This window comes from Podarcis cretensis (genome assembly GCF_951804945.1).
Source record: "Podarcis cretensis genome assembly, chromosome: 3".
NCBI lineage: Eukaryota > Metazoa > Chordata > Lepidosauria > Squamata > Lacertidae > Podarcis > Podarcis cretensis.
Window position 1 is genome coordinate 5,576,935 of NC_137172.1, and position 14,690 is coordinate 5,591,624.

At 46.7% G+C, this 14,690-nt stretch overlaps 1 protein-coding gene and 1 long non-coding RNA gene across 2 annotated transcripts in view; one reads left to right on the forward strand and one right to left on the reverse strand.

Annotated features, from left to right (window-relative positions):
* Positions 1-14,076, reverse strand: part of PINX1 (PIN2 (TERF1) interacting telomerase inhibitor 1) — a 54,047-nt gene extending 39,971 nt beyond the window's left edge. Inside the window, exons 1-6 of the mRNA XM_079968952.1 lie at positions 14,002-14,076; positions 12,097-12,206; positions 10,984-11,076; positions 9,062-9,140; positions 6,884-6,976; positions 5,016-5,089 (exon numbers count right to left, since the gene is read on the reverse strand). Coding sequence (XP_079825078.1) covers positions 5,016-5,089; positions 6,884-6,976; positions 9,062-9,140; positions 10,984-11,076; positions 12,097-12,206; positions 14,002-14,020 — 468 coding nt within the window. The 5' untranslated portion in view covers positions 14,021-14,076. The remainder of the gene's footprint in view (positions 1-5,015; positions 5,090-6,883; positions 6,977-9,061; positions 9,141-10,983; positions 11,077-12,096; positions 12,207-14,001) is intronic.
* Positions 1-14,690, forward strand: part of LOC307212053 — a 326,205-nt gene that overhangs the window by 43,684 nt on the left and 267,831 nt on the right. The window lies entirely within an intron of this gene.

The window sequence follows — 14,690 nt, forward strand, 5'->3', positions numbered from 1 at the left end:
TTTTACTGCAAGCAGCCAGGGGCGGTTCCTGATGAGATGAGAAGTTGGGATTCCAGCATTGCAGTGGGTTGGACAACACTAGCCCTCCCAATTGTATGATTCCATGATATCCACTTGATTGGGAGCTGCCCAGAGTGGCTGGGGAAACTCAGCCAGATAGGCAGGGTATTAATAAATCATCATCATCATCATCATCATCATCATCATCCTAGAGGTCCTGGGCTCCTATGAAGCTGAATTCTGGAGGGTTCAGCACAGAGAAAAGGACTTATTCACGCAGTGCACTGTTAAACTAGGGAACTACCCTTCGTGACAGCAGTCACGAAATTAAAAGACGCCTGCTTCTTGGGAGAAAAGAAATGACAAACCTAGACAGCATCTTAAAAAGCAGTGACACCACCTTGCCAACAAAGGTCCGTATAGTTAAAGCTATGGTTTTCCCAGTAGTGATGTATGGTAGTGAGAGCTGGACCATAAAGAAGGCTGATCGCCAAAGAATTGATGCTTTTGAATGATGTTGCTGGAGGAGACACTTGAGAGTCCCATGGACTGCAAGAAGATAAAACCTATCCATTCTGAAGGAAATCAGCCCTGAGTGCTCACTGGAAGGACAGATCCTGAAGCTGAGACTCCGATAAGTTGGCCACCTCATGAGAAGAGAAGACTCCCTGGAAAAGACCCTGATGTTGGGAAAGATGGAGGGCACAAGGAGAAGGGGATGACAGAGGATGAGATGGTGGGACAGTGTTCTCCAAGCTACCAGCATGAGTCTGACCAAACTGCGGGAGGCAGTGGAAGTCAGGAGTGCCTGGTGTGCTCTGGTCCAGGGGGTCACAAAGAGTCAGACACGACTAAACAACAACCCTTCATGAGCTGTTCCCCCCACAAAGAAATTCACCGCAAACCCCTGGAAGCTGGGAATACTCAACAAACCCATCTCTGTGAAGGGATTGGAGAGGTAGCGCCCCCTGCTGGAAGGGAGAGGCTCTTGGTGTTATACTCCGGCTTTTGCCAACCTGGTGCTCCCCAGAGGTTGTGCAGATGAACTAGGGAACTCACTGCCACAGAAAATCTGAGAAATCCACAGAGGGCTATCAAGGGCTACTACATAGAACATTACGGCTATGTTCTGCCTCCACAGCTGAGAGGCAACGAAGCTTCTGCATCCCTGTTGTTGGAAACAGCAGGAGGGGAGAGTTGCTCTTGTGCCCGAATCCTGATTGTGGGTTTCCTGCAAGAATCTGGTTGGCTGCTGTGAGGACAGGATGCTGTGCTAGAAGGGCCACTGGCCTGATCCTGCAGGCTCTCTTATGCCCGTTCTCTCTCTCTGGTTTGGGACTATGACGCCAATCAGCACAACCACGAAGGGCACCCAGTTGGCCAAGGCTGGGGGAATAGTCTGTTCCTGCTGCAGATGGTCCTTTAGAGAAGAAAACCCGATTCTCCGTGGCTGACTTTTCTCTTCCGAACTCTCCCCAAAAGCAAAAGCATCACTGGTTAGGGTCAGTTTTGACATGCCTGCTTCCCAACGGGCTGGGAGCGAGATAGCGGGAGATGTCAGTGTTATGTCACCGGCTAAACAGCTGCTGGATAAGCGACGGAGAAAAAAAGGAAAGAGAGAGAGAGAAAATATGAATCCCTCGGTTATCGCAGTCTTTCAAGGATATAGGAGCTGAGACCGTGGGGAGGCTCTGAGGCTGAAGATGTCCCAGCCAGAGGCTTGGGTTGCAGTTGCTATCGGTAGCGGCGAGCTGTTCGCCCAAGGCGACCAGAGAGCGAACGCAGAGATGGCTGAAGCCCTGGTGAGCCTCCTTTTGTCAGAAGAACCCCAGTTCCTGATGTACACCAGGACTCTTCCTATCTCGGCCGGAAGAGATACGGGGACACTCACAGCCAGCGATCCCTTGCTCTTTCAGGTCTGAAACTGATGTGCTCCAGGACTTCATAACCAGGCCCTATGTTTGGTGCCAAGTTTCCAAGGAACGGAAACAGAGACCCACATGTGGCCACATCTGGGGGGGGGAAAGGGGTAGCGAGTGCTTCTCCCGAAACATCTTCTGCATTGTCCACACAGGAGGAATCACAGAATTTCAGAGTCGGAAGGAAGCCTGGGGATCATTTAGTCTAACCCGCTGCATTGCAGGAATATGCAGCAGGGATCGAACCTGCAAGCTTGGTGTTATTAGCTGTAATGAACTGAGATATTTAGACTAGGAAGTTATTATCAGGTTTGGGAGCCATCAAACGTGCTCAGGGATGGAGCGGGGTTTAAAGCTTTCTCAGAAACTCAAAACAAGGGGTGGGGGAACTCCAGATTAGCCCAGTGAGTTCTGAGAAAATTTAGTGGGCATGGACTGGTATTTCAGGAAAACTGGGGGGTGCGGGGGCGGGCAGGCAGGCAAGAGTCGTAACAGAACGGAGTTTCCTGGAGCAGGGCATGGCTGGCTGGAACCCAGAACTGGGAAACTCCACACGGCCATGTTTTGCTGCAGATCGGCTTGTCGTGACACCTCCACTGGAAACCGGCCTAATCCCCATTTCCAAAGGCACCCAAGGCAGCAGCTGATTCCAGGAAGCTGAATATTTTATTTATGGATCAGGTCAGATACGCTGGTTCAACTCCCAAACATAAGCGACACACACAAACACACACTTTTTCCTGCATTGGAAAAAGGAAAATTAATCTGGCCTAGATCTCGATCTAGATCTATCAACCGGTGACAGTTTCCACAGGTGACTCATCGCAATCTCGCTGCTAATGTTGCAACCGTGGATTTGATTTACACCAGCACGACAGCTCCAAATTCCATCGCGATGGAAATGGTACCTACATCAGAAAGAGCTGCTCCACGCGGTACTATGGATAGCTCAACGCAGGGGTAGACAACGTGGTGCTCTCTATAGGGGCTATAACGCCTCCCGGGGGTGCTGGGGCTGTTCAGAGTTGAGAGACGGCCGCAGCATCTGGGCTACACGTTGGCTCCCTCTGACTCACCGTGACAGAAAATGGTTCCGGGCCAAGTTCAAGGGTGTTGCTATCAGCGCATAAAGCCCTTAATAACTTTGGACTAGTGTACCTGCAAGATTGCCTTACCCCATATGCCCAATCAGTACTTCAGTCAGAAGAACTGGCGCTGTTACGAGTGCCACATAACACCCATTTCTAAGAACTTTTAGTGCGGCACCACCTACACTTTGGAACTCCCCGCCGATGCATATCAGGCAGGCGGGTTCACTGTGCTCTTTTTCGTGCCTGTTGGAAACACGTTTGCTTAGGCAAGCCGACCCAGGTGTTTATAGGAAGCTGGTGCGTGCTTTAATCTGGTTTCAGTGTATTTTCATTCTAAATTTTGGAAGGTTTTTTTTTAAAAAAAATTGTTTGATTTTTCAAATTACAGTTTTACAGACATGTATCCAACATACCGTCATACCTCGGGCTGAAGTAGCTTCGGGTTGAGCACCGCGGCGACCCGGACGTAACGGAACAGGTTACTTCCGGGTTTCGCCGCTCGCGCATGCGCAGACGCTCAAAATGACGTCACACGCGTGTGTGGAAGCAGCAAATCATGACGCATGCACGCACAGATGCAAGTTGTGTTCTGTTCTGGATGTGAACGGGGCTCCGGAATGGATCCCGTTCGCATCCAGAGGTACCACTGTACAACATAAAGACAAGATTCCACAGAATCTCCTGGACTTCCTTCCTCCCCTTTGTGAGTCCTATCGTTATTCATTTCCTTCTGCGTCTTTTATGATGATCCAAATCTTTTACCTCTCCATTATATCCAAAATTCACCATTAAACTACAAGTGTTATTCCCATCCTACTACCAATTTTAACTGTTTACAATGGTTTTTTAAGATAAATCACAAATTTCCCCCATTCATTATTAAAATTTTGGTTTTCCCGGTTTCTGATTCTTCCGGTCATTTTTGCCATTTCAGCATAATAATCCACCTGCCATTCTTCTCTGGTCGGGACTTAATCTTCTTTCCCTTCTTGGGAGGTTTTTTTAAAATTACTGTTAATTTTTCTTATCTGTCAATTCACTGCTTAATCCTTTTTTACACAAACCCCTCTAAATCAAGTGGGGTTATGGATTTTAGAAAAATAATAATAAATAAAACGCATTTTCAATGGCAAGATGTTTTCCAGTTGGGTTTTTTTTAAAAAAAACAATAATTTTTGCATTCCGATTTACCAGCTTTAGGACTGATTTCCACCTGCCAGCCTTGGGCTGGCAACCTTCCCCTATGCCACAGAGCAGGACCCCTCATTCCCTATAGGCCACGTCTGACAGCTGAGCAGGGCTACTGTCCTGTCAATCTCCTGACATCTGAATGACACTCCCTGACCTGGCTTTGCCTGCACAGTCAATGGCAGGCATAGGCAAACTCAGCCCTCCAGATGTTTTGGGACTACAACTCCCATCATCCCTAGCTAACAGGACCAGTGGTCAGGGATGGATGGGAGTTGTAGTCCCAAAACATCTGGAGGGCCGAGTGTGCCTATGCCTGGTCAATGCACAACAGAGGGGGGGGGGGGTTTCTGTGTGCAACTGATTTAACATGCCAATGCCACCTAACAGCGCAATGATATGCATACTTACTCTAGGTCCTATCATGTGCAATGAAATGTACGTCCCAATGTGTGTTTTATTAGTGTTGTTATTTTATTGCAGCCTTTCTCAACCTGCGGGTCCCCAGATGTTGTTAAACTACAACTCCCATCACCCCTAGCTAGCAAGGCCAGAGCTTGATGGGGATGATGGGAGTTGTAGTCTAACAACATCTGGGGACCCACAGGTTGAGAACCGCTGTTTTATTGATTGATTGATCGATTGGATTCACACCCCTCACTTTCCTCCAAGGAGCTCAGGGCAGAAATAGGATTGCAAGCCAAGTTTGTCCAGATGACCTGGTCACCCTAATGTGGATTTTGTACTCAGGGAAAGACAGCTTGCAACTAGACCGAGTGCAGGTGAAAGGAGGGGGAAATCAAAACGAGTCCCATACCTGTGTTTTCTTGGCTTGCCGTTTCCCAAAAATGCAAGACAGGTCATCTTCGCTTCGGGAGGAGAGATCTTTTCCTGGGGTGAAACAAAAGAGCCACTATCATGACACTAGAACTCACGGGCATCTGACACAGCTGAGTGCTGGAGGATTCAGAACAAGGAAAGGACTGTGGAACTCTCTCCCACAGGATACAGTGATGGCTACCAACTTGGAGGGCTTTAAAAGATGACTGCACAAATTCATGGAGCAGAGGACTAGTGAAGGCTACTAGCCGAAGGAGCAGCTGCTCCAGCACTTGCTTTCCTCTTCCCTCCTCATTGTCTTTTCCTCTCATGTTGTGTCTTATTTGACTGAGAGCCAGGAGATGGGGATTGCCATATCTTTAATATATGTACGGAGCTTAGAGAATTTTAGGCCAATTGCCAGTGTTAAGTAACAGCAATGAATTTTAAGTGTGGCCAACACTGTTGATCTAAGCCGGGGGTCAGCAAACTTTTTCAGCAGGGGGCTGGTCCACTGACCGTCAGACCTTGTGGGGGGCCGGACTATATTTTGAAAAAATAATAATGAATGAATTCCTATGCCCCACAAATAACCCAGAGATGCATTTTAAATAAAAGCACACATTCTACTCATGTAAAAACACCAGGCAGGCCCCACAAATAACCCAGAGATGCATTTTAAAAAAAGTACACATTCTTCTTATGTAAAAACATGGGCTGGATTTAGAAGGCAATTGGGCCGGATCCATTTTTTGCCTGGCGCCTAAAGGTGTATAGTGAAGGCTTTGGAGAAGAGGAAGGGCTTCAGACAACAGAGATGGCGCCTGTCTAATGGAATGGGTAGGCAAACTAAGGCCTGGGGGCCAGATCCAGCCCAATCGCCTTCTAAATCCAGCCCACAGATGGTCTGGGAATCAGTGTGTTTTTACATGAGTAGAATGTGTCATTTTATTTAAAATGCACCTCTAGGTTATTTGTGGGGCCTGTCTGGTGTTTTTACACGAGTAGAATGTGTGCTTTTATTTAAAATGCATCTCTGGGTTATTTGTGGGGCATAGGAATCTGTTCATTTTTCTCTCTCCAAAATATAGCCTGGCCCCCCCGCAAGGTCTGAGAGACAGTGGACCGGCCCCTGCTGAAAAAGTTTTCTGACCCCTGATCTAAGCACTGGAAACAACGATGTTCCATTTCAACACCTTTAAATCACGAGTAGGCAACATGGTTACCACCAGAGGAGATGAGACTACAACTCCCATCGTTCCTGACCATCAGCCGTACTGGCAAGGGTTGATGGGAGTTGTAGTCCAGTAACATCTGGAAGGCATCACATTGGCTGCCCCTACTTTACATAATGAATCATACCAATTCAACTGGGTAGTTTCAATGTTGCAATTAACTCCCCATCCACCGATAACTTGATTTCCCTAAGGGAACTCTCGATTTATCTAATGCACACCTCCTTAGCAGTTCTGAATTAGAACATTAACTGCCTTCAAATCTTTTATCTTCACATTTAAGCAATTTAAAGGAAATATGTGCTTTTGAGTTGTCTTATAAACACTGAGTTTACTGATAAAAGTAATATCCAAGTTAAGTTCTGAGTACGGTTTAAAGCACATTAAAGTCGCAAAAGTAAAAGCCTTTGCAGCTTACGGGACATACTATGAACAGGGCAGACTTACGCTTACTAAACAGAGGTCATATGAATCCCAACTGATTTTTAAAGCCTGGGGAAATTTCCCAGAAAACAAACAAGCCCCCGATTTGACATTTCCCAGGAAACTTGCATCCCTGATTGCAAGCAGTTGCTGTATCCAGGAGATGACTGGTGATCTGGTTCTGTTCTCCTTTTACTTTCCCCCTTACCTTTGGCAAATTTCACATAATGAACTCGTTTCCGGGCACTCTTAGATTTCTCCTCCAGGCTAAAGGTTCTTTTCTCCTCCTTGGACGCGGCCTCTGGAAACACAAGCAGAAGTTGCTGTATGAGGCAAAGACATGTGCTGCCTTCTGCAGAATCTCACTCGGTTCCTGATCCGAGAGACCCTCCTCACACTTCCTGCTTAAAACACTTCCCTTCACTGGAGGTTTTCAAACAGAACATGAACGGCTGTCAGTCAGGGATTCCTTAGTAGCGATCCCTGCATTGCGGCGGGATAGACTAGATGAGCCTTGAGAACTCTCCACAATTCTATGATTCCCACATTAACTTCAGCAGCAAAGTTCATAATAATAATAATAATAATAGTAATAATTTATTTATACCCCGCCCATCTGGCTGGGTTTCCCCAGCCACTCTGGGCGGCTTCCAGCAAAACACTAAAATACAGTAACCTATTAGACATTAAAAGCTTCCCTAAACAGGGCTGCCTTCAGATGTCTTCTAAAAGTCTGGTAGTTGTTTATCTCTTTGACATCTGGTGGGAGGGCGTTCCACAGGGTGGGCGCCACTGCAGATAAGGCCCTCTGCCTGGTTCCCTGTAACTTTGCTTCTCGCAGTGAGGGAACCGCCAGAAGGTCCTCAGCACTGGACCTCAGTGTCCAGGCAGAACAGTGGAGGTGCAGACGCTCCTTCAGGTATACTGGACCAAGGCCGTTTAGGGCTTTAAAAGCTTAACTTCTGCATTGTGCCCCTGGTAAATTCTAGCAGGGATGAAATGGCTGTTCTTCCTTTGATTCACACCAATTCGTGATCTAGCCCTCAGAATTCTGTAATTAGTACACCAAGCTGTGCAATAATTTCCCCCCCTTTTGCTCATCCCAAGCCTGCTGCCTGTCAATCAATGTCTCAGCTATGTGTTGTGTGGTTCAAGGGCTGGTCTAAACTAGTCTATGGGGAAGGGCCAGAGCTCTGTGTCAGAGCATCTGCCTTGCATCCAGGTCCAGAGTTCAAATCCTGGCATCTCTGGGTAGGGCTGGGGGACACTCGTTGCCTAAACCCTGGACAGCAGCTGACTGTCAGCGTGTAGATAAAACTGAGCAAGATGGACCAATGGCCTGATTCAGTATAAGGCAGCTTCCAATGTTCCTAAAACTCAAGCCTAGGAAGTGAGGCACAACTCAAGTCACTCCCGGGACAACAAAAAATGGATTCTACATGCCTAATGGTGGCCAAGAGACTGATACTGATGAACTGGAAGAATATACACGTATGATACCATTTAATCAATGGACTGATAATAGGACAACGCTTACAACTTATGAATGGACTGCTTAGAGACGCAGACTTTGTTTGGATAAATATGACAACGTTTGGAAGGAGTTTGTATAGAATGTAGTAGAATATTAACATCTACATATATATTTGGATAACAATGTATCAGTTTATATAAGAATGTATGGGAGTATATTCACTGAATTTTTGTAATTGTTTTTACTTTATTATACACTTCTTAATTCTCCCAACCACCACTTCCCATCTTTTTTTCTCTGTATTACTTTATTTCTTTAGAACAGATTTTTTTAAATGAAATGTTAATATTTTAAAAAAGTTGCTCCCACACACCTTCAGCAATACACACCTCTCATTCTGTTTGGCCAGACTATGTATACACTAGTGGCCAAAATTGTGGAAACCTTTTGGAAAAAGTGTATTTCTGAGGTTTGATGGCTCATAACACCACTTTTTGGGGGAGTAATACTGTAAAATTATATATCAATGGAAATATAATTTAATGAAGAATGTGATGCAACAAAGTTTGTTCAATTATCTATATTCTATCAAATGTTATAGCCAAATAACCAGAAAAAGGAAGCAAAACTTGCTTAGGTTGATATGCAGTAGTTTTCCTTCATTTTAATGTAGCCAATCAGCATGAGTGTTTAGAGAGCCAATCAGGTGTTATGAGCCATCAAACCTCGAAAATACACTTTTCCCAAAAGGTTTCCACAATTTTGGCCACTGGTGTAGCTTGTGGTTTCAATTTTAATCACACAAGTGGCAGCAGTGCCCTCGTGTGGCCAAGGATTGCATAGCGTAAGTTTATTTGGTAGCTGATTCAATGGGAACAAATCACAGGGCCCTTTCATAGCTCACTCCTGTACCTGCGGTGTCCTGTCCGTGGCAGTTGTTCAGCTCTGCCAGAAGCTGGTTGAAGTCATCCTGATGGGCGATCCAGTTGTCCTGCAAAATATCACACTAGAGAGTCACCAGTCTTTGGGGGTTCAGTTTTCTTTGCAAACCAGGAAAACTGTTGTGGGCACCACGCGGTAAAAGGTAAAGGTAAAGGTACCCCTGCCCGTACGGGCCAGTCTTGACAGACTCTGGGGTTGTGCGCCCATCTCACTCAAGAGGCCAGGGGCCAGCGCTGTCCGGAGACACTTCCGGGTCATGTGGCCAGCGTGCCATCGCTGCTCTGGCAAGCCAGAGCCGCACACGGAAACGCCGTTTACCTTCCCGCTGGTAAGCGGTCCCTATTTATCTACTTGCACCCGGAGGTGCTTTCGAACTGCTAGGTTGGCAGGCGCTGGGACCGAGCAGCGGGAGCGCACCCCGCCGCAGGGATTCAAACCGCCGACCTTTCGATCGGCAAGCCCTAGGCGCTGAGGCTTTAACCCACAGCGCCACCTGCGTCCCTTAGGGCACCACGCGGACTCACAATCAAATACACATCACAGCCTAATCCACTGGTTACAGTATGTCTCTCTTAAGCCTTTTTGTGAGGTGAGAGGGGACCCTACAAGTACCAGAGAAGGTCTCTGGTACCAGACTGCTTGCATGTACCAGACTGGCAGACATAACTAACAAAGTGATTAGAGCTCTGTTTGATCGGGCTAATGGTGATCTGTTGGCTTTGTCCATGGAGTTTTCTTGGCAGGGATACTGGAGTGGCTTGCTGGTTCCTGCTCCAGGTGGATCACGTTTGGTCAAAACTCTCCATCTTGGGTGGCCCTGCACGGCATAGCTCATAGCTTCTCTGAGTTATTCAAGCCCCTTCGCCACGGCAAGGCAGTGATCCATGAAGCTGGACCATAAAGAAGGCTGACTGCCGAAGAATTGATGCTTTGGAATTCTGGTGCTGGAGGAGACTCTTGAGAGTCCCATGGACTGCAAGAAGATCAAACCTCTCCATTCTGAAGGAAATCAGCCCTGAGTGCTCACTGGAAGGACAGATCCTGAAGCGGAGGATCCAAAACTTGGGCCACCTCATGAGAAGAGAAGACTCCCTGGAAAAGACCCTGATGTAGGGAAAGATGGAGGGCACAAGGAGAAGGGGACAACAGAGGACAAGATGGTGGGACAGTGTTCTCAAAGCTACCAGCATGAGTTTGACCAAACTGCGGGAGGCAGTGGAAGACAGGAGTGCCTGGCGTGCTCTGGTCCAGGGGGTCACGAAGAGTCGGACATGACTAAATGACAACAACAATGGTGATCTAGTCTAGCATCCCATTCTCACAATGTTGAAGCAGATGCTACAAAGGTAAACCCACAAGCAGAATGCGAGCACAGGATGTGGTTTTCAGCAACTGGTATTCAGGAGTGTTGCTGCCTTTACTGTGGAGGCAGATCATAGCCATCATCATTTCAATACCAAATTGGCAGATGACTGCAAACCATGGTTGGTCAAATGATATATCACACCAAGTGATAGTTCCTTAATTGTAACCTTGGGCTTGGTATGATGCAGGAAAAGAGCTGTTTGTCTAGTTGCTAAAATGACAAGTGATCTAATTCAATTCCAAACGACAGACTGCACTTGCACAAAAATCCAAATTATTCTGTGCAAACCCAAAACAAGAACTAGTCAAAGTCAATTTCTATGAACTTTAAATACAAATCAAGCCCATCTGCATATCTGCTCATTTTTACAGGGTTGATTCCCCTTCTGCAAACCCTGAGGATCTGGAGCTCTGCAGAGAACGGAAAACTCACAATATGAATTCCAAGATAGGCAGATAAATGTGAATTTGAATGCTCGTGTCTGATTTGAGCAGATGTAGACCTCGTTTCCATTCACTCCACCCACCTCTTGATTGGCGGCTGCTCCTAAGCCCAGAGTGTTGTTTTTCAGTTGGACCTTGACATGTTCGGTGTTGCCTTGCTCCTGAGCTCCAAGCCCCTGGCAGAAAGAGAAGCAGAGTAACGAAATCAGCTGAGGGAGGCTGAAGCACCTTGCAAATTATTTTATTTGTCTCAAAAAGGTTTCCAACTTGCATTTCAATGGCGTGCCTTCCAAGGTGGCATACAACAGGTTGTAACAGTGATAACACCACATTCCAAACTCATATACAGTGGTACCTCGGGTTAAGTACTGAATTCGTTCCGGAGGTCCGTTCTTAACCTGAAACTGTTCTTAACCTGAAGCACCACTTTAGCTAATGGGGCCTCCTGCTGCTGCCGGCGCACGATTTCTGTTCTCATCCTGAAGCAAAGTTCTTAACCCGAGGTACTATATCTGGGTTAGCAGAGTCTGTAACCTGAAGCGTATGTAACCTGAAGCATATGTAACCCGAGGTACTACTCTGTGTGTGTGTGTATGTATGCACACACACACACACACACACACACACAGAGAGAGAGAGAGAGAGAGATCAACCAGCAGCCCTGAATCCCCTGGTTGATGGATGGAGCCAGAGTTAGCGACCCTTCAATTGATGGATTCCATTTCCATACTGACCTTCCTCCCATGGGAGCTGGGAGCAGTGAACAGTGTAAAAATGCAAAACAAAAAAAAAATGCATTTCTAAAGTCATAAACACAAAGCAATGCTAGCTGATGAAATTTCATTAAACCTGTGTGTGCATTTTTGTGTGTGTGTCAGAGAAGAAAAGAACAGTTCACCGGTTTGTGTTACCCGCTTAGGAGGTGAAAAACATGCAGCAGGGCACCTTGCCGTGCTGCCACAAACACAATTTCTATCTGAGGAGCTGGAAGGATAGGGAAGGAAGGCTGCAAGTGGCTTGGCTGGGGACTGACCAGGTGGTCAGTCATGTCTCGGTGACCGACTCTACAATCCCAGGGTAAACCCTTCTCCTTATGACAGAAGTGTTGTCCATTTCAGCACATATCTCCTTCTGGCTCGCACAAGGCAGATACACACCTCTGAACTGTTTGTTGTTTTTTTGCTTTGCAGACTTACTTTGCCTTTTGACCACCCCATTTTTTCCAACATCTTTTGGCCAAATTTTGATTCATCGTTACTCCAAGCACTGTTCCGGGGATCCACAGACCACTTCTGCTTCCTACGTGCTGAGAAGAGAGAGAGAGAGAGAGAGAGAGAGAGAGAGAAAGCTAAGTTAAGCCCCCAAAGTTGGAAAAGAAATTTTCCCTCTGGCTTGCTCTTCCCTCTCCCCTCCTGGCCAGGACTGGCTACTTTAAGGACAATGACAGACCATTCTCCTTCCATGAAGCCCTTCCACTAACTGCCTCTAGGCTTTTAAATTCACACAGGAGCCAGGGCACTGCAGAGCAAACGAATAAGCAGAGTAAGAATAAGCAGCAGTGCCTCTTGCCCGAGGTGGCAATGACCGCCAGTTGATGTGTCCAGAAGAACAGAACCTGCAACAAGCATGGGCTGCTCCTATTCAGCTTGTCAGCAAGTTGGGGAAAATTGTTAAATCTTAGGGATCTTCTTAAACCAGACTCGTAAACCTCAGAGCACTGTACACAAAAAAGCACGTCATAAAACACAGGAATCAATGAGTCGCTTTCCCCTTGTTTCCCGGTTTCCTTCTAACATATACCTTGGAAGTTGGGTTGGGAAGTTGTTCTGGCAAAATACAGGACAGGGCAAGGTGGGGGGAGGAGTTGGTGAATGTTCCCCCCCCCCCAATCTGGTGCTGAATTGACTCCAAAGCAATCCATCACTTTAAATGAGATTTTTTTAAAATTTAAATTGATTTTTTTTTATTTACATTGGACTTTTAAAATAAATGCTTTTGGAGGAAAAAAATCTTTCTAAAGATAGTCTTCTATTTAAGTTACATTGTATTCCAAAGGCTATTCATCAGGAAATAAGGATTTGTTTTAAGTTTTTCATGTGTGCTAAAACTCAGTTTAAGTTGGGGTTTGTTTGTTTTTTAAAAAAAGTTTAACCACATCAGTTAACAAACATGGATACATATGCTTTAATGTTATTGTTTTAGTTAAATAAATTGTTTAAATTGCTATTAAGGAAATTATTATTTTTCTCCTTCCAATAACGTACAGCAGAAAAGTTGTCCAGATATAAACAGTTAACAATAATTTCATAATTAGCTGTCTATGTATTTCTAATAGAATAACCAAATCGGCAGGTAATATTTCTGGGTTAGCAGTCTGTAACCTGAAGCGTATGTAACCTGAAGTGTATGTAACCTGAGGTACCACTGTATTAAGATTATACCAACAGGAATGTATTTCTGTAAGAAGAAGAAAAATTAAATTTACTGACTAGTGATTTAAATAGATTTGATTTAAATCACATCCACCCTGCCTGAAATACAGGACAAAATTTTTTTCAATACAGGACGCACAGCATTCTACCCTGAAATTGTAGAAAACATCTAAAGGCAGCCCTGTTTAGGGAAGCTTTTAATGTTTAATAGGTTATTGTATTTTAGTGTTTTGTTGGAAGCCGCCCAGAGTGGCTGGGGAAACCCAGCCAGATGGGCGGGGTATAAATTTTATTATTATTAATAATAATAATACGGGGCAGTCCTGAGTTATGCAGGGCAGGGGGCAACCCTACTTGGACGCGGGGACCCCGGAGCATAGCTGTCAATTTTTCCATTTTGAAAGGGAAATTCCCCTATTCCGAATAGGATTACTCGCAAGAAAAGGGAAAAGTTGACAGCTATGCCCCGGAGGCATCTGGCTGTCCTCGGTCGGGAGCAGGAGACTGGGGCTGAGCGGGACCCTTTGGGTGGGCGGGCGGGCGGGAAGCCGGGCCCAGCGGGGCTCTCCTGGCGTGATGGGGCGTCGTCAACGACCGCGAGACGAAGAGCGGGCCCCGCCGCGCCTTCATTCCTCTCCCTGCCGTCCTTTCAGCCGGTTTCATACTCACGTTCTGCCAGCATCGCCATCTTGGGGGAAGGGGGCCTCCCAGAGAGGCTGGCGCGCGGTGATGACGACCACGCTGCCGCCGCCGCCGCCGCCGCCGCCCTCTTGGTTTGGGGCCTAGCTCCTGCCAGGCGCGCCTTGCGGCCGTCTAAAATGGGCGCCTGATTGGAAAAAAGCGGAGGAAGGAAGAACTAAGGAGCCGCTAAGTTTAACGAGAGTCGTCCGGGGATGGCGGGAAGGAGGGATGGGACAGGGCGGCGGCGCTTACGCCCTCGTTGTTGCGCGGAACGCGGAGCAGGCAGTAGCGTAGACGGCCGCAGCGTTAGGCTGCGGGGTTTCAAAGCGGCTGCTGCTCAACAGGCTGGAGTTCAACCGGGCTGATCTTTACCTGCTTGATTTCTCTTCTTCCTCCGGCTGCACTGCTAACATTCAGCGGGCGGTGCTTCGCTTCCATCGCTGCACCTCCATGCAAGAGCTTATCTCTTGGCTCGCTCTCAGCTGGGCAGCTGAAAATCCAACTGGTGAAGCTCGCACTTTCACCAAAGCCTCGCCTCCCCGGTAGCTCCCAGGCCTATCTCGTTGGCCACCATTGCAGTCAGGATGCAGGGCACTAGATAGGATATTATTATTATTATTATTATTATTATTATTAATTTCTTAGTCGTTTGATCTTGCCCAAGGCAACCCAGGACG